Consider the following 19,331-nt stretch of genomic DNA (forward strand, 5'->3'; position numbering starts at 1 on the left):
TCACGAAGGAGGACTTCCAGAACTGCTTCAGAAAGTGGCAAGAGTGATGGGATAAGTGTGTTCGAAGTGAGGGGAAGGATTTTGAGGGGGATTAATGGCAACGTGTCTTTTACTGTAATACATTTTTTAAAATTTAAATATTCACCTCGTACATAAGAAGATTTGACAAAAGTTTTCAAAAAACATTGTTCCTAATAGTTCCAAGCTAGAAATGACTCAAATTTCTATCAACAGTTCAATGGGTAAATTAACTGTGATATATTCATACAAGAAAACACTATCAAAATGAGTGACATCCACCTACCTGCCTTAACAGGATGAATTTCAGGAAGTGTTGATGAATGAAACAAATGAGGCAAGAAAGAATACCTATAGCGTGATTCCATCTGAGTGAATTCAAAAGCAGGAAAAACAAAACTGTATTCATTATAAATGCATACATCAATGGTAACACTGTAAAGAAAAGTGGAAAACTGATTGCAAAAGTCAGACCAGTGATAACCTGGGGTGAGGGAGGCATACAGGGAGTTAGGCCTCCATACTAGCAGTAGTCTACATCTGAACTTGGCTGTTGGTTATGTGGGAGTTGCCCCCTAATTATTATTTAAACTGTACATGTGTATTCATACCCCTCTACATATGGTATATGATATATTCCCTAATTAAAAAGAAGTTTTTAAAAAATCACTGTATCTTAAAAGAAAATGTCCCCTATCCTATATGTATTCTGGTTCTTTGACAAGTTAATTTGAATTTTAGGATCTGCCCACTGATTATTAAAAATAAATCTCTTATGCTTTCAATATAGTTCAGTTATTCTTCCGGGCCAACTATTAAAATAAAGGAATGATAGGACCTTTTTTAAAGAAATGTACTCTTGTTACATATATATTTGATGATATGAATGAGTGATGAACAAAGTGTTACAAAGTAGAAGACCCGTCAGTCCTGTTTGGAGAACAGATTAGAATCTTGTGCAGTTAGTATGTTTATAGTCTGTATGTATATAGTAAGTCATGGTAGGCCCTGTAGTTAGATCGTCTTTAGACACCAAAGGTAAAAACAGATACATGATAAAAGAGATTGAAGGCTCTTGCTGCAATCCCAACTGATTTACATAATTTTCCCCTATGCCAATCTCACAACTGCAAGAGTGAAGACTTAAAAACTATTCCCATTTTATGGGAGGAGAATCATTTTTGATTTTTTTTTTCTTTCTGAAAAGAAGGAGGGATTGAATGTTCCTGTTGATTATACTGTGTTATCTTTTGCCTCCAAAATTTCAGGAAGGAGGAGTTGAGAACATCTGCAACCCCATAGGATCCCAGGAATATTCCTTTCTGCTTAGGAAGGCTTATTCTATCTTTTCTTGATAGCACAGTCTTGCTTTCACATTTTATTGGTCTGAATCTCTTTCTTTACTACACTTTTTAGTGTATCCCGTAAGAAAACAATTCTTAATCCCCCTCTCTAAACCTCAGTTTCCTTGCTGCAAGGCCTGAGTTTCCCCTGTTGGATCACAGCGTGGTTTCTCGATTTGCACCTCCCACATGTTAAGCTGACAGCTGTATAATCCCGAACTGCATTCTTGCAATGACGTAGGCCAGTATTTTATGATAATATCCCAGGAATTCAATCACAGCTGCCTACTGATATGACTGGTATCTTTATTATTTGGTCAGTTAACCAGAAGTATTAAGTATATTTGTTGCAAGTACAAGATGCTAAAAGAATATACGCCATACTTATTATACTGAAAAATTAGAAGCACTCCAATGTCCATCAGTGGGGGAATGTTTAATTAAATTATGGCATAGCTATGGAATATGATGCAACCCCAAAAGAAAATACGTCTGAATGTATGTGTCAGTGTCCCCGTTAAGCACTTTATATGCATCATTTCATTTCATTCTCACAGCAACCCTATGAAATTCTCACTTCATAGATGAGGACACTGAGACATGTCCAAAGTCACATGGTTAGTCAATGGTGCAGCAGTAATTAGATCTGCATCTGTGGACCCCCACATTTATTTCCTTCTCCAGTTACACTCTACTGGCTTAAGATGTCAAAGTTGTATGTACTGTTGACTCGCCTCTCATGGAGATTTGGTTCAAGATGGCATTGGTTTGTATAAATATGAAGAATAGGAAGAGACTCACGTAATAGTAAAAACAAACGTATCTACAGTGTCAAAACTAAATTACTCCCAAAGGAGGTAAGTTTCCTGTACTTTCCACACTTGAAACAAAGTTGAAGAGCATACACCAAGATTCTCGTGATACGTGCAATCCAAATCAGGGATTTTCATGTATTTTCAGAGCCATTACTTGGTTTGAACTGCCACATTATGAGTGAAATAAGTGAAGGCATGCTTTTGCTCAAATATAGTTATTGATAATGTAAAATATCACTGGTAAGCTTGTTTTTACAATTTTTCACTCTTTTAACATTTGCAGATGGACAAAAGAGAAAGAAATCTTTGAGAAAGAAACTGGATTCACTAGGGAAGGAGAAAAACAGAGACAGAGGTAAGAGACAGAATGAACTAAAGCGAATGCATCTTCCATGGAGCATAATGGTTGAATTTGGTGGGGTTTTTGAACTGCATGGATTTACGCGGTTCAACTCTATTATGTAAACTGGATTTCTGTTATGGAATGTCATCAAGGACTGTTTTGGTCTACTCTTTTGTGTTTGAGTGGCCCTGTACTAAATTGATGAGTTCAACTGGTTGGAGCAAAATGTGACTTCAGCCAAGTTTATGGTTCCAATTATGATTCTGGCCAATCAGCTATGTATAAAGAAAACCTGGGTTGAGTAGCCATGGATAGCATCTCTAACGCTAACCAGCTGTCTGGCAAATCCAGATATTTAGGCAGGGCTAGTCGAATGAGAAAGAGTTTGGATTAGCTTACCATGACTACTGGAAAGAAACAGTCTCATGCTCATGGGTCACTGAAGATGAGCCATTCTCAGCATTTTTATGTTAGATCACAGCATGCTTATTCTTTGCCCGGTATGTTTTGGGAGTTGTTGACTCTCTTCATACAGTTTTGAGGCCCTTCATATGTCGATTTAGGGAATTGACACTTTAGTGACTCTTTCAGAGGTATTTGTGGTCAATTCAAACTAATATTCATTGAGTCCACACAATGGGCACCTGGGCCCCATTAGCACAGTACAACTTTTTGTGCCTTGTTTCTATGGACCCATGTGAAATGACGGCTGAATGGCGTGGTCAAATGAGTGAATTTTCATTTTATGGGACATAGTAAGTGAATGTTGAGTAATGAGAGCTGTGTGCCTCACCTAGAAGTTCTTTTATATAATGATTCAATTTCTGCTTAAAAGTAATGTAAGGCAATGCAACTGGCGGTATAAAAAGAAATGCATTGTGATCAGTTTTGGATAAGACCCAGTCCACACCACCGATCCCAGATTCTACACTCATATCTTGAACCATGCCTAAAGGGTCATGACATCTGGTTCTTTGGACTAAAAGGAGATAAATAATTCTAAAGAATGGAAAACCAATGTTTTCCTTCCCTTGGAGCATGATTTCTCAACCTTGCGACTATTGACATTTTAGACTGGATCATTTTTGGTTGTCAGGGACTGTCCTGCGCATCGTGTGAAGTGTTTAGTAGCATCCCTGGCCTCTACCCACTAGATACCAGTAGCACCACCACCAACCAAAATATCTCCAGATATTTCAAATGTTTACCTCAAACCATAGAAAAGGAGGGAAAATGTCTGTGATCCTTACCCCTGGCTGCACATTAAAATGGTTTGTGGAATAATTGTAGGATAATTTCAATGTCCAATCCCCTACCCCAGAAAGTCTCATTCCGTTGGTCTGTAGGGGTACTGGGTACAAGAAATTTTATAAACTACTAATGTACAACTTCTAAGATGACAACTCTGGTCCATATTCACCAGTCAACCCACCAAGGCATGTCCTATTACAGCAGAATCTGCTGCTGGAATAATGAAGGCAAAGGGTGCTAACTCTTGTCCAGCTACCTGTCATTGTCTGATAAATTGATTTAATTGGCTCATGTGTTCTTGCCCTTATCTTTAAATGAATATTAGTAGCCAGGTTAGCTTTTTTTTTTTAATTAAAGTTTATTGGGGTGAAAATGGTTAGTAAAGTTACATAGATTTCAGGTGTGCAATTCTGTAATACATCATCTATATGTCACATTGTGTGTTCACCACCCGGAGTCAGTTCTCCTTCCATCACCATATATTTGATCCCCCTTACCCTCATCTCCCACCCCCCAACCCCTTACCCTCTGGTAACCACTAAACTATTGTCTGTGTCTATCAGTTTTTGTTTCTTTGTTTGTTTGTCTTGTTCCTTTGTTGCTTTCAGTTTTATATCCCACATATCAATGAAATCATATGGTTCTCTGTTTTTTCTGTCTGACTTATTTCGCTTAGCTTTATACTCTCAAGATCCATCCATGTTGTAACAAATGTTCCTAGATCATCTTTTCTTACCGCCGAATAGTATTCCATTGTGTATATATACCACAACTTCTTTATCCATTCATCTATCGAAGGACATTTTGGTTGTTTCCATGTCTTGTCCACCGTCAATAAAGCTGCAATGAACATTGGAGCACATATATCTTTACGGATAAATATTTTCAGATTTTTGGAGTAGATACCAGGAGAGGGATTGCTGGGTTATATGGTAATTCTATTCGTAATTTTTCGAGGAACCTCCACACTGCCTTCCATAACGGCTGCACCAGTTTGCATTCCCACCAACAGTGTATGAGGGTTCCTTTTTCTCCACAGCCTCTCCAACACTTGTTACTATTTGTCTTGTTGATGATAGCCATTCTGACTGGGGTGAGGTGATATCTCATTGTGGTTTTTATTTGCATTTCTCTGATGATTACTGATGTTGAGCATCTTTTCATATGTCTCAAGGTAGCTTTCATAAACTAGAGATTTTACTCATGTTCTTCCTGCCACCGACCACCTTTTCCTTGCTAGATTAGGGTAGTTCTCAATGTTTATGGAGTACGTTAAAGGGGTCATTCAAACTGCTATTAGTAATGTATTATCTTTAAAGTTGATGTATACTAGGGTGGTGATATCGGTACTGGGATTTGAATACTCATAATGTAGAATTTGGTGATTCTCAAGAAGTGCCCATCCAGGCTACACTAAACGGAATGGGCATTTTTGTGGGAAATGTTTGAGTTCCCTCAACAGAGGGAGATGTATGTGTGCTTGCTTATATCACAAAACAGTAGGAAGCAAGAATGCAAGCAAGCCAGGAAGGAAGGACCAGGGGAAGTAATTGGCTAGTATGCACTAGACCACTGTACGTTTTTCAGACAACATCATATTTATGTATTATATAAGCTCGGTGAAAACTTGGCAGTGTTTTATAAGGCTGCTCGGGGAGCTGGCTGGGGAAACAAAAGACAGGTCCCGATGGTTCCAAAGAAAAGACACAACGCCCATCCAACTAAGAGGAGAAATATCAGGCTTTCATGGCAAAAGAGGTTTCTGCTTCTTTTTTAAAGTAGCTATGATATTTAAAAAGAAGGGGCCCTAGGCTTAAGTGAAGCTTAATTCCATGGCATCTTTTCTGAACACGAAGTCCTATCTACGTCAACACAGCCATTCTATGGATGTCCTGGGAACCAGGGTGTGAGAGGGCAGCACGCAGGTCTAACCCAATTGTAACCGGTTCAGAAGATTTTCTGCCATTTGAATATTAGCATTTGGGCTCCTAACAGCTACACATGTAAAAGATGATAATCATTTGAATCCAAAAGTAAAAGAAGGAAAACAGGAAACTCTAAATGACCTCTTAGGTTAAGTCATCTAAAAATAAATACGAGCAGCTTATTAGAATCTAATTGCTTTCCCAATAAAGAATGATTCATTAAATGTTTGATATGCCTCTATATTAATTGATTTAATCCGAATGAATCATGTCCTGTATTTTATTTAATTGCCTTGACATAATGTACAGCAGATCGTGTGACACTCCTGTGTCCATCCTGCCACTTAAGCAGTGCCCATATGACTTTTGATTTCCATGTGGAAACTAATTTAAGATTGCTGCAGGTTCAGAAAACATATTTCATGCAGGATAGTTCCAAGCCCTTTACGTCTCTTAATTAAATTATTTGGCAACCAAAGAGCATTTTTTAAAATTTTAGAACATCAGAAAATGTCTTGCTTCTGTCAAGAAGAAATCATTTTGGGGGGAAAGGTTTAAAAATAGCTACTTTGTTTCAGTTAATGTGTTTCCTAATCAGAGAACCAGGGGAGTGGGTTTGACTGTGGCATGAGTCTGGAGATAGATGCCCTCTCCACGGGATGTTTTCAGATTATGCCATATATTTATCGACATAAAATCTGGGGATTGCTCAGATCTGGCACCTTTCTTTATGCTGAAATCATGTCATGTCATGTTTTCTTGTTCCTGACTGTCTAAGTCAGTTACTCTATGTGAGCTGTGCAGTAGCATTATACAGGGATAGTTGATATGACTTTATTTTGCCTCCTATTATATAGCAGTAGAAAAGTCAAGCATCAGTTCTCACTATGTAGGAATTCTGAAAGAAAATGTATTAAATGCTGTCATTGAGTGCTGTTACTGGAGATTAGTGCACTGGGGAAGTGTGATCCGGGGAGGAGCAAAAGGGGCTACCTCCACAGGAAAGTGTGGGCCACACTGCAGTGTAGAACATGAACTTGGGGTGGAGAGAGGTGGAATCACTTCTGGTGAGGACAAGGTCCAGGATGGGACAGAGGGAGTGGGTGAAAAAGATGGCATGCAGGAAAAAGTTAAGAGGGAAGGAGAAGGTCATGGAAATGTGAGGCCAGAGAATCAGATGGGTCACTTAAGTAGACATGTAAGTCACCCAGGATGATGGCAGATTGTGGAGGGGGGGGTCTCTCCATGAGTCCAAATCAGTAACAACAGAAGATAGCAAGGAGCTGAAGACGAGGGGAACCTTGCAGTAGCAGGTTTCCCTCACACAGTGGGAGAGTGGGATCTGGGACTTGTAGTGGGGAGCAAAGAGAATCGCATACCACCTCCTGACTCCATAGTTCGTGGAGAGGGAGAGTAGATAGCCATTACAAATGAGGACAGCGGGGAAGCGGTCTCCGTAGTGAACACATACCGTAGATAAGAACGTAATGCACATCGTCACTGGCCTCAGAACAGTGAGTCTTGGGTAATGTTCTTATGGTTTTCAAAACCTATTATCAACTTTATTAGCCAATATCATCCCAGAGTCTCCAGGTTCCTTTATCCCCCTAACAGAAGAGCTTTGAACCCACAGATAAGCGTGTGTGCCCAACACTTTACTCACAAAGGAGGGTTTTGCTCAATAGACTTGTGATGAATCCTCAGTTCCACAATAGCCGTAATTGTGAGAAGCAATAATATTCAAGGCATTCTGCCTAGAATTTTACAGACTAGACACGGCCACACAAGTTTAAATCATAGAGAGGTCTTCTTTCTGAAGCTTGTAAGAGCCCTCAAGAGAACACAAGAAACGAGAGAGACAACATCAGTACCCTACCTTTGAAGGAATAACAGCCAGGAAAGAAAGCCTACGAGAAATGAAACATCTGGTATAGGTGGCTACGTCTCTTGAATGGGAATAAAGGAGAAATAAAAATTGGGGGAGAATGACTTCATGTGTTCCACCTGTTTAATTTGTATTCAGTATGCCAATTTACAAGGTAGAGTGACAGACTTTCAGATATTAAAAATGACAGGTGCCAAAGGGAACCATTTTTCTTGTTTGTTTCTTCCAGGGATATTAGAAATCTCTCAATGAGTCTTGTTGGTTTTCCTTGTATAGGAAACATGACTAGGAGAGGAATCGATAGCCCCCATCTCATATTCAATCCTGCTATGAGGATGCCTGCATGGGCAGACACATGTCACTTGTCTTTTTTGCTGTTATTATCCCCTCACCGTTTTTGTATATTCTGTGTAGCTGTCAGCCTTGCCATCCACATGTTTCTAGACTTGCCCCAACCTTTCTGAAGTAAGACTATTTGATTATTCCCACAGACGAGACAGTGCTGGTTTGCATAGTAAATCCTGAGGTGCATAGCAGATGGCCTGGTATGGTCCCCTTTGGTTTCTAATTTTGCTAGTAGTGGAAGTGGCCTTTTGTCAGTAGTGGGTATTGGGTCTTGCTACACTCCACATGGATCACTCAAAACAAATGCTTAAATTATTTTTTCTATGATCACATGCCACCTAGTTTCTTGATGGAGAATGGGAAGCACCCTCTAAAAAATCTCAAAATGCTGAAGCAAAATGCTGAAGTTTTAATTTTCCACTTCAAAACGAATTGCATGTTTTTATAGAACCAGAGGTACAGACTTTTCAAGTGCCCTTTCTGCTTTTAATGTAGACTTGGCCATTGGCTCAGTGATGTTGAAAATGTTGCCATGGATCAAAGAAGAAAATCTTTTCAGGCCTGTCTCCACCTGATTTAATGTTAGCTTTTTCTTTCAAAGAACAAACAACTTTAGAATTGTTTTCCCTTGATCGTTCTGGTTTTATTCGTACGGGTTATAAAAACAAGGGAGAGGCTAGACTCCAGTTTGCTGCTTCTAGGAGACCTAATTTTGAGTCTAAAGGAAATAATTCATTTAATTTAATTATTAATGCTTTTCAGCATGAATCTAAAATATTGCCAATAAAATGCCTGACCCTAAGGATCAATATTTACAATGTATGTGTGTACAAATTACTACAGAGACCCAGAAAGCACGTAGATGTACAGCTCCAAATAAAGCCAGAGATTTCCATATTATGCTCCTTCCCCCAAATTGTCCTTACTAGAGGATTTAACAAATCATATCTGTGCCCTTCACCAGATATTGAATGGTGAACATCCACTTCCGCATGTGGCCAGCAGAATGGCTTGAGTACAGATCACCACAATGATAGACCCAACCCGGCTGACCGGTGACAGCAAGTAAGGCTAAGGAGCACAATGCGAAAGCGCAAGCTGCTTCCCCAGCTGCTCCTCTGTCTCTCAGATTATCATTTCATGTGCTGGCTCTTTTACTAGGAGCTTCCAAGTGTAACCACTTAACTGAATTTCAGTCTTTGCTCCATGCATCTCTCTTCTGGTACATAATAGACACTATTACACTTATTTACATATCCGATTCTGTGCTCCACCACCCCACCCTACCCTTGGAAGCTTTTAAGAGCAAAGGCTGGACCTACCTTGCATAAATCTTGTAATCCCCATTGCGTAATTTGACATGGTACACAGAAGGTGTTCAATAGGTGCCTGTTGAATGAATGGAGAAGTGCAGAGTCTTTGGGGCCATGCCTTGTTAAGCTTTGGGGGCTCTTGAGACATATAAATTGAAGACTAACAGTTTGTAACACTGGGCACTCATGATGATAAAATATTCCATACATTCCATGAAAAACGTCACATTTCTCTATAAAGTTCTTTCCTTTAAAATGTACTTGAGCTACATGGAGAAAAACTAGAGGCCTAGATTTCTAAAGCCTGCATTCTTGATACATATTAGCTTTCTCTGTTGAAACAGAATCTTTGACCACTCTGATAAATGAAAAAGTCATCTTCGCATTTTGACTGATCAATCAATTCTTCTGCAGACAGTCACTTGAATATGTCTGCCCCGAGGTCTGAAACATGAGAGAGAGTCTTCACTGGTCCAGTCTTTCTCTGAAAATGAATGTTTGTTCTTTGATTCCAGAATTCATCCCGCAGGCATTTGGAATGCCCTTATCCCAAGTCATCGCAAATGACCGGGCCTATAAACTCAAGCAAGACTTGCAGAGGGACGAGCAGAAGGACACATCTGATTTTGTGGCTTCCCTCCTCCCATTTGGAAATAAAAGACAAAACAAAGAACTGTCAAGCAGTAACTCATCTCTCAGCTCCACCTCGGAAACACCAAATGAGTCGACCTCCCCGAACACTCCAGAACCGGCTCCACGGGTCAGGAGGAGGGTGAGTTGGCCAATATTTTCTCTGTCGTCAATGCTAGGAAAACGGAAGATGTATAAGGTTATTTTTTGAGTCTTTGCTCATGTGAAAACTGAAAATGTCATTTGTGTCCAAGTATCTGTCAACAACTCCATTCAGGGAGAATTTGCATATGGCACCTGGCACACCCTCAAAGCCTTTCCTGGGTCCCTCTCAAAGCCCCTCCTTGGTTATCCTCCTTGGTTATCCACATGCCCCATGATCTCCTGAACATTCTACAGAATCCACATTGATCCCGGTCTATTGCAATCTTCTGTTGTATTACCAGACTTTCCCACGAGACTGTGAGGCTTGAGGGGAGGGCCAGAATTTTTTGTTAATCTCTTCGTCTCCAGCTCAGAACCATGCCTGGCCCAGGCAATTCGCTGCCGGTCTTCATAGCCAATCAGATTTTTCCTTACCAATGGAACTTTCTTTTTCTCAAACATAATATTTCTTTCAAATCAATACTGGGACAATATGGGACCGTTTCTTAAGTGAGTACTATGTGCTCGGCACTGTGCTATTATTTGGTGTTCCCCATTTCATATTTCAAGCCAGGAAAGCTGAGTTTTCAGGCAAACTGGTTGGTGATGGACTGAGTCCGTCGATAAACATCTCTGCAACTTCCTGGGTCACTGAGAAATCTTCTCTCCCCGGGAGGCCCTAAATCTTTGTTACCTCCAGCCAATGACTACTAGGTAAAACCGCAGGCACTTCTCACTTAGAATCTTTAGTTCTCAATCAGCCCCTAACATGAGGACCTCTCCAAGATAAAGGGGCACTTAAGCCACTGCTAGTTTTCAAGGCTTTGGCTGTGTTTCAAAATGAAGAAATGACAACATTGGTGACTATTTGAATTTGCATGATGGAATTGTTCTTTCAATCCTGTCATTCTCTCAGACTGTAAAAACCACATATGGCAATAACAGCAAAACTCTACATTAGACCTTTGTGGGACTCTGGGGCCAGGCAATGGGCCTCCCAAATTGTCCTCTGTCCAGGCCTTGCTAGGACACCAGGAGCCAACAGCTTCCTCTGGCTGTATAGACGTGCTCGGTGCCCTGTTCCCTGGCCCTCAGCCTGTCCCATTCCCAGCGCGCCAGCTATCAGCACCTCATCTCTTGGCTGAGGGTTTTCTCTGCTGACCAGAAGAGCCCACCCATGCAGAGGACAGGCTGCAAGGACTTAGGCATTAAGGTCACCTCCCAACCCCACACTTGGGGTATAAGTACCGCAGCTCCCTCACCCCTCAACAGGGATCGCTCTGGGGTGTTTGATCCACACTGTCCCCCAGAGGCCCCCTTGTAGTGGGACTCCAGCTGCCCACGGCGGTCAGAGGCTTGGTGACACTGCCTTCGTGGCTAGTTTTCCTTTCTTATTTCCCCAATCCCCTGTAGGTGTCTCCTGGGACCGCTCCCCTAATCAAGCACTCTGTGCTGCTTCTGGGGGGAAAGCAAACTCAGACTGTTTTATGGAATCCTGCTATTTAAAAAATCTGCTTCCTAGAGTCATGTTTGTGTTTTTTATTCACAGGACTTCTCTGACTTGACCTCATTCCTTGAGTATGTGATTGTTTCAAGGAACAAAGTGGTTGGGTCAAAATATTTTAAATATACGTTTGCCATCTCTTGTCTTTCATTTGGAAAATGCTGTCTGTTGTTGAAATTGTAACCTCCATTACTTTACCCTATGTCATGGAGGTTTTCTAACTTTTTCAAAAGGTGATTCCCCCCCACCCTTTTTAACTATATAAACAGCACAATTAAATCAAGCAGTATTATTTCAAGGATGATAAATAATCCTAGGCAAAAGTATTTATTGGATGGCATCTGAGGGAAGCTGTCTTGATTTTCTCTGTCTGGACTCTTTGTTCATGTCTATGTGTAATTTGCAGGGTGCAATGTCAGTGGATTCTATCACAGATCTTGATGATAATCAGTCTCGACTGCTTGAAGCTTTACAACTCTCCTTGCCGGCTGAGGCTCAAAATAAAAAAGAAAAAGCCAGAGATAAGAAACTCAGTCTGAATCCTATTTACAGACAGGTCCCCAGGCTGGTGGATAGCTGCTGTCAACATCTAGAAAAACATGGTAAGCAGACTTGTCTGTCAGCGAGCAAGTACTAAAGACTTTCATTGGTTCAAGCATCATTCATTTAAGCACCCATTTTAATCCTGTGTTCATTTGCTCAAACTCTGGGCCAAAGTTTCCTCTGTGAAGATAGTTGAGTGTTTGCTTAAGAGATTACTGAGCTCACCAAGATTTGGGGGACAAAGATCTACTCGATGGCATTCAGACTGCCCAGACCCCAGGAGTCCTCAGAAGTGACCCTGGAGGTCAAGCAGTTTAGGGGAGGGGCAGATCTGTCGGACTGAGTCTGGCCCCAGAGCCCCCTTCAAACAGAGCAGAGCCACTTTTATCTTTTTTGTACACTGAAGTTCCTCATAAGGCTTCCTTTAAAAAATAAGAGTCCAGCTTCTTTAAAAAGAAGATTTGGAAACCATTCCTTAAGTGAAATGAAAATACATAGGTTTTGACAACAGGTTTCTGTATTGCTATTTGCATTTTTGTGGAAGGTTGTCCACTTAAAATTTCTTCAGATAACCCTTTTGGCGACTCAGTTCCAGTCAACGTGTTGACTTCAAAATATTGTACTTTTCTTTAAAAGTGTAACTCAGATTTAGACTTGGCTCGTCAAATTGCCATTTCCATAAAGTAAATTTGTTTGCTATAATGTTAGCACGCAATTTGTGGACATAAGAAAAGTTTCTTAATTGCTTCCTTACCATAAAAATAGTATGCTCGTTGTAATAAAGAAAAACAGAAATAAAACAGCAAAGAAAATTCTGAGGCTATTATGTAGACAAAACATAACTACCGTTAACATTCTCATTTACTTCTTTCTAATAAAAATGGGACTTTATTAAAAATTATTAAGGATATATCTAAATCTTTTCATCAACTCATTATATATGGAAATCACTTGATAAAATATGGGTGAATTAGTTAATGTGTATTGAAATTTTACTGGTTTATACAAAATTTTAATATATGTATGTGTGTATGTGTATGTGTATGTGTGTATTTATCTATCTGTCTCTTCTCCTTGGAAGGTAAACTGGAGGTCAAGGAAAAGGTCTTAGTCATTTTGATTTCTCATGATTAACACAATGTAGATGTTCAATAAATATTGTTTGAACATAATTGTTTTTAAAGATAGCTTAGCAACTAAAGAGTTCAGTACTGTGAATATGTAAATTCAGCTTCAATTTCATTATGAGGTAGAAAAAGAAGGCACATACTTTTGCAGTTATATTTTTCCCTATAAAGTATGTAGAGAGTGAACTGTGAGCATTTTAAAGAATTCTAAACAAGAAAATCCTACTCCAGTCATGCAAAAATCCAGTGCCAGTTTGAGTAATTGCTTTTGTGAACGAAAATTCGGTATGCTTTCTGATTTTCTTTTTGAAAATAATGTATAATTTGTAAAATAATATGTCCTTTAAGCTTACTGTTATTCAACATAGTATTGGAAGTCCTAGCCAGAGCAATCAGACAAGAGAAAGAGATAAAAGGTTGGGATTAAAGAAGTTAAATTGTCACTTTTTTGCAGATGACATGATTCTTTACATATAAAACCCTAAAGACTCCACCAAAAAGCTATTAGAAACAATCAATGAATACAGTAAAGTTGCCGGCTACAAAATCAATGTACAAAAGTCCATTGTATTCCTGTATACTAACAATGAAATTTCAGAAAAAAGAAATGAAGGAAAAAAACACAAAACAGGGCAGTTGATTTTCTTGTTTTGGAATAATTAAAATGCAGTTTAGGGCCTAAAGGAAACAAGGTAATGTGGGTGATCTTTCAAGGCCCCGATTCTGTTCCAGGTTTTTATGGCGTTTAGACCAAATGGCTCCAGAAAACTAAGACATGTTCAAAATCAAACAGATATAATCTTGGTCACTTTAAACCAATGAATAAAGAGCAAACAGCAAAAAACAATTCTTTCATAAGACTTTATTTGCCAACTTTTGAGATGGGTAGCAAACAGTTTGATTCATGTTAGCCTTATAAGCATTTATCAAATATCTTTTCATTCTCTCCAAGATTCGTGTCGGACAATTATCTACACTCCGTCTATATTTGTGTACATTCCCCTCCCCCACTTAGATTCCACCCCAATGCTGTCTATACTATTAGGTCAAAATTCCTTAACATCCTCAATTTCCCACACATTTCAAACAAAAACCAAAAAAGCCCAGACAATGTAATGGAGAGTTAAATTCTGTTATAATTCTGAGATTTAGGCTGATTTTCGGGTGGAGCCTCCTGCTTATTATGCCTGCCCTCATTACTTGAACTCCCTAAGCCTGAGATTCAGGCACTCTGGGTCTAGTTTTCATTTCAGTTTCTGATGAAAAGGAGAGAAAGGTGATCACATCAATTTCTGGGACAGGACACAGAAAGGTCACGTTTCTTTGCCAGATCTATGCCCTTTTTTTATGTACACCTGTTTTTATCAGTGACTGTCTTAAGTCCAAGTTACTGAATGCCTAGACTGTATCTTCTCTTTGAGGAAAATTACGTGAGGATTATGTCAGAGAACAGCATTGGCTGTCTGAAGAATGCCATTTGCTCTGCCTAAAAAAACGCAAATCAATAAAAAATAATTTTTAAAGCTTAATATAGATTATAATCAGTTGAGATACATACAAATTATAGCAATCGATCACTAACTAGTTTTTTTTTTAAATCACTGTCATTTTTCCTGAGTGGAAAAGTACTATAATTGAGGAAATAATGTCTTAGAAATGGGCATTTCGGAACAGCCTGGAGGAATTCAGCCAAATGAAGAGTTCCACCTGTGTTAAAACTGCCCTTAAGTGATGTCTCACTTACATAAAAACGTCAACTATTGGGAAACCATCAGAAAGTAAGAAACTAAATGTGGCTCAAATTAAAATTGCTGAGACCTACTATTATATGAAAATGTTCTGTTTTGCACAAAGAAGGCTCACTCAGTTCATTGAGGGCCTATTTCTCCTTTTATATAATAGTCGATGCCAGATATGATTCTGAGTATTTTATCATCGTGAAGTAATTTGAGTCATTGTATAACTTTTGAGGTAGATCCTTATTATGCTCATTTTGCAGATGATGAAATCGAATTCTGGATTTGATTATAATTGCTTGATTATCTTGTTTTCAAGCTCCCAGAGAAGTAGAAGCGATAAATTAGTCTGGGAGTTGGACTCAGTTATGAGGCAGACACATTGATAGCAGCACCAAGGAGGGAACAGAAGTCATTTGAACACAGATACAAAGCAAAATCCCACTCAAGAGCCGAGCACCAAGATAAGTAGCGTCTCACCATAACGGTCTCAAATTACTCTGGAAATTCGGGACACCTCTTATAAGATACAGAAATGATCATTGGGGTTCTTATAGATGTTATCTTTTCTCACTGAAAAACCCTGGAAAAACAACTGAAAAAGCCTTAACACATAATATGGCAAGACCCTAAAGTAAATATGCAAAAAGATATCCATTTCCTATATAAGAGCAATAACCAGTTACGTATTATAGCAATAAAATAATTCATTCATATTAGTATCAAAAATATAATATTCCTGTAATAGTATCTGTAATAAGAAGTAAGAAACTTCTTTGAAGAAAACTGCAAAGCTCTACCGAGAGATACAAAACATGACTTAAGCAAATGAAGATGTTTACTTTGTTTCTGGGTGGAAAGAAATAATGTGATAAAGATTTAAATTTTTTCCAATTTGATTATATACTGTACCAGTGAGAACTTTTTCAGTGGCAAGAGAGAGGAACCCAGATAAAACTAGATTAAGTAAAGCACCCTCCCCCAAATCCTATTTACGTACGACAAGTCTGAGTACTATATCCAGACTCAGGCACAGCTGGATCCAGGATTCAAATGATGCCATGCATGCATAAGTCTGCTGGCTTTACTCTCAGACCAGCTCTCTTCATGTGGTACAGAATGGCCATTGGCTGCTCCAGTCCGGCTTCACCCAGGAGGGTGATTATTCCCTCCACCCAGGAGGGTGAAGAGGAAACGAGCCACCAATGAAAGCGGCAATGTAGCTAATGAGCATCAGTGGCCATGATTCATGCCTTGCATAGGAAAAGAAGAGCCACTCCATCGTTCTGTGCCCCCGAAGGAAAAACCTCATATCTCTTGGGAAGTGCTCCAATAAACCAAACCTGAACCCGAGAAAACTCTGGCTCGAACTCTCTCTTTAGCGGAAATAATGGGGAGAGAGGAACATCAAATGACACCACGGAGTGTCCAAATCCAGCCGGTGCGGAAGTCTACTGCGGAACACCAATGCTCTTTCTTCATCAAACCAATTCTGAGGGGATGTATCCGTTCAGAGACTAAAAGGCACATTGACCACTCCCAGTTTCTGAACTTCTGTGAATGTTGTCTGGAAATCTAATGATATTAAGGAGCTAATTGGAATTTCTAATGTGGGATCGTGATGACATTTGTTTATTTTAAGAGACCTAATTTTTTAGAGCAGGGTCACTCAGCCTCGGTGCTACTGACATTTGGGGCTGGATAATTCTTTTTTATGCATTGACCCTATAATCCCACTTCTAGGACATGATCCTAAGAAAATCAGAAATGTGAACTAAGACCTATGTACACAATTGTTCATAATAGGGTCATTTATAATACAAAACAAGTGTGTGTGTGTTGGGGGGACCTATATGCCATGCACAGGGGAATATGAAGTGACTTGTGACACATTCATACAATAGAGTATTTTGCATTCATTTTAAATGACATTTCCAAGGAATTTTTACTGGCATAAAAATCCTTGTGGCATAATATTGAGTGAAAACAGTAGTATTCTCTCTCTCTCTCTCTCTCTCTAGATAGATGGATGGATAGATAGACAGACAGACAGACAGATAGATAGATAGATAGATAGATAGATAGATAGATATAGGTAATGGATATGGATAAAAATAAACCAAGCTATTAAGAGTGATTATTTCTGCATAAGGTATTTTTCAAAGTATATTACTTTTTATGTTTTTCTGCATTTTATAGATTTTCTTTAATAAGTACCCATTTTAATTATGATCAGGAAAACCAGAAATGTCTATTTTAAAAACTGATAGAGCTAAAAATCCATATAAAATTCATGTTTAAGTAATTATCCTGAATAATGAGAGAAATTGGTACATTATTTTTCTCACATGGTGGAAATACATGTCACATGAAAATATTTTCATCAGGAATGTCCACCATCAAATGCTACTGCTGCTATAGCGTGACCTGTAGGTTCCCAGAGAAAAGAGCGGGGGATAAATAAGCTTTTGTGCATGCAGTCAAGTTACGATTGCCCTGTGTATTGTAACCCAGTGATGGCCTTCTGTTCTACTTCTATTTTCATTTCCTGCAGAGTTTCAAGCCATCAAACAGGACTGTTGATTTTGTTTGCTTATTTTCAGGTCTCCAGACAGTGGGGATATTCCGAGTTGGAAGCTCAAAAAAGAGAGTGAGACAAGTAAGTGAAAAGTGAAGATTATATGGTCCGTTTCACTGACTTTTAATTGAATGACCTCATGCCAAGTTCAAGCTTATGCAAATTCATTTCTAAATAGCTTTTCTGTACCCTCCCACCAATTATAGTATAATTGAGTCCCAAAAGGTAAAAGGCAACAACTCAGAAGCTCAAAAATGTTGCAATTGAGTTAGGATCAAACACTTAAAAGCAAAACATCCAGACGTGTCTATGGCATGTGCAGGCAAACAAAATTTATAAATATCTATTTATAAATATTTTATTGAAACCTTAAAAGCAGGAGATTCAGAGAGTACCTAATAAGTAAGTGATAAGAAATAGAAAACAATTGTATAGCACCCATTTTTACTAAAATGCAGTGTGGACAATGCCATTAATATTCTCTTCATAGAAGAGTCTATGTTTATAGCTTTACTTTCTTGAAAATAAATAACTCTTATGAACTTTCCATAGAATCATTGATCTCCAATTCATTTTTTTATATAGGGACTGTACCCTTGGTTTCCTTCAGCACTGTGCTAACATTCTCACAACAGAAGTTTGATATTAGAGCTACAACAATAGGTCCCTATGATCAGGCAGGTATCTGTGTTCATGATGGCTTCACAAAAGCAAACCGTCCTTTCATTCATTTGTTGGCATAAAAAAAAATGAAAATGTTATTTTCCCTTTGTTGGTTCCAGGAGAAAGAAATAAGGAACTAAAAAATGAAGCCAAATCAAAATAGTTTTTAGTTACAGGAAAGGTGAACAAATGACATTCGTTCATATTATTGAAACTAACTGAAATAAATGCCTCCTCATTTATCTTTTTTGTCAAGATAAGAGGAGCTTTGAAAAGAAGTATGTTTTCTGTTTGGTTTATTGGCTGGTTTTTATTTTTAATAGTCACACAAGAGACTATTGAACTCCATTCACAACAGGACTCTCAGAAAAAGATCTCATAGTGACATTTCTTAAGCTTCCCACCTGTGCGGAATTGGAGAATATTTTCACAAACATTATCTCATTGAACTCACGCACCAGATGTAAAAGTAACCTCTTTCAACCATTTCTTTTGAGGATTAGAGAGATTAAGAAACTGAAGTCAAGATCACACAATTTAGCCAGTGTTAAGTTCAAGACCAGTGTTAAATTCAAGATCATGCAATTTAGACCAAGCTCTTTCCCCAGTCCATTCTTTCTGCATGTGTGTGTGCTCTGAAAAGAAATAGGGCGTGTTTGAATGATCACAAGTAGGAGTGGCACCAGTGGAAGTCTTCCTTCTGGCTGCCTGATGCCCACTAATGAGAAATTGCCTGGAATCGATGGGCAATTCAGGACAGTAAGGGGCATTCTCATCAGATGGAGAGGTGGTGAGTGTCAGAAATGACTAGCCAGTTATATCTGGATCCAGCAAAGGAAAACCTTTGCATGGAGATCATCTAATAAAAATGTACTTAGTGCTTATTTAGACTTAGATTGCAGGTGTGAGATATGCTGTGACTCACCATGTTGTCTTGTTGTGTCCCCTCTTAGTGCCAACACTTTTCCTTCAAAATAATTGCCACAGTATTAAGAATTAATTAATCATTTGTGGGATTACCAATTTGTGACCTGTGTCTCTATCAGCCTGAGAGCTGGAGGAGGGGAAGGATTTTGCCTCTTTAGTTGTCACCATGGGCCTAGTACACAGGAAGTGTGCAGCACATCTTTGTTGAATGAATGGGTGATGAATGATTGAACACGTGAAT

The 19,331-nt window shown here is 38.9% G+C and overlaps 1 protein-coding gene across 4 annotated transcripts in view; it reads left to right on the forward strand.

The window, feature by feature from the left end:
• Nucleotides 1-19,331, forward strand: part of ARHGAP6 (Rho GTPase activating protein 6) — a 449,126-nt gene that overhangs the window by 388,782 nt on the left and 41,013 nt on the right. For all 4 annotated transcript variants that reach the window (XM_033119089.1, XM_033119101.1, XM_033119094.1 and 1 more), the window contains exons 3-6: nt 2,460-2,531; nt 9,754-10,010; nt 11,923-12,118; nt 17,526-17,581. In XM_033119089.1, the coding sequence (XP_032974980.1) occupies nt 2,460-2,531; nt 9,754-10,010; nt 11,923-12,118; nt 17,526-17,581 (581 nt within the window). The remainder of the gene's footprint in view (nt 1-2,459; nt 2,532-9,753; nt 10,011-11,922; nt 12,119-17,525; nt 17,582-19,331) is intronic.

Source organism: Rhinolophus ferrumequinum, chromosome X (assembly GCF_004115265.2).
Source record: "Rhinolophus ferrumequinum isolate MPI-CBG mRhiFer1 chromosome X, mRhiFer1_v1.p, whole genome shotgun sequence".
NCBI classification, from domain to species: domain Eukaryota; kingdom Metazoa; phylum Chordata; class Mammalia; order Chiroptera; family Rhinolophidae; genus Rhinolophus; species Rhinolophus ferrumequinum.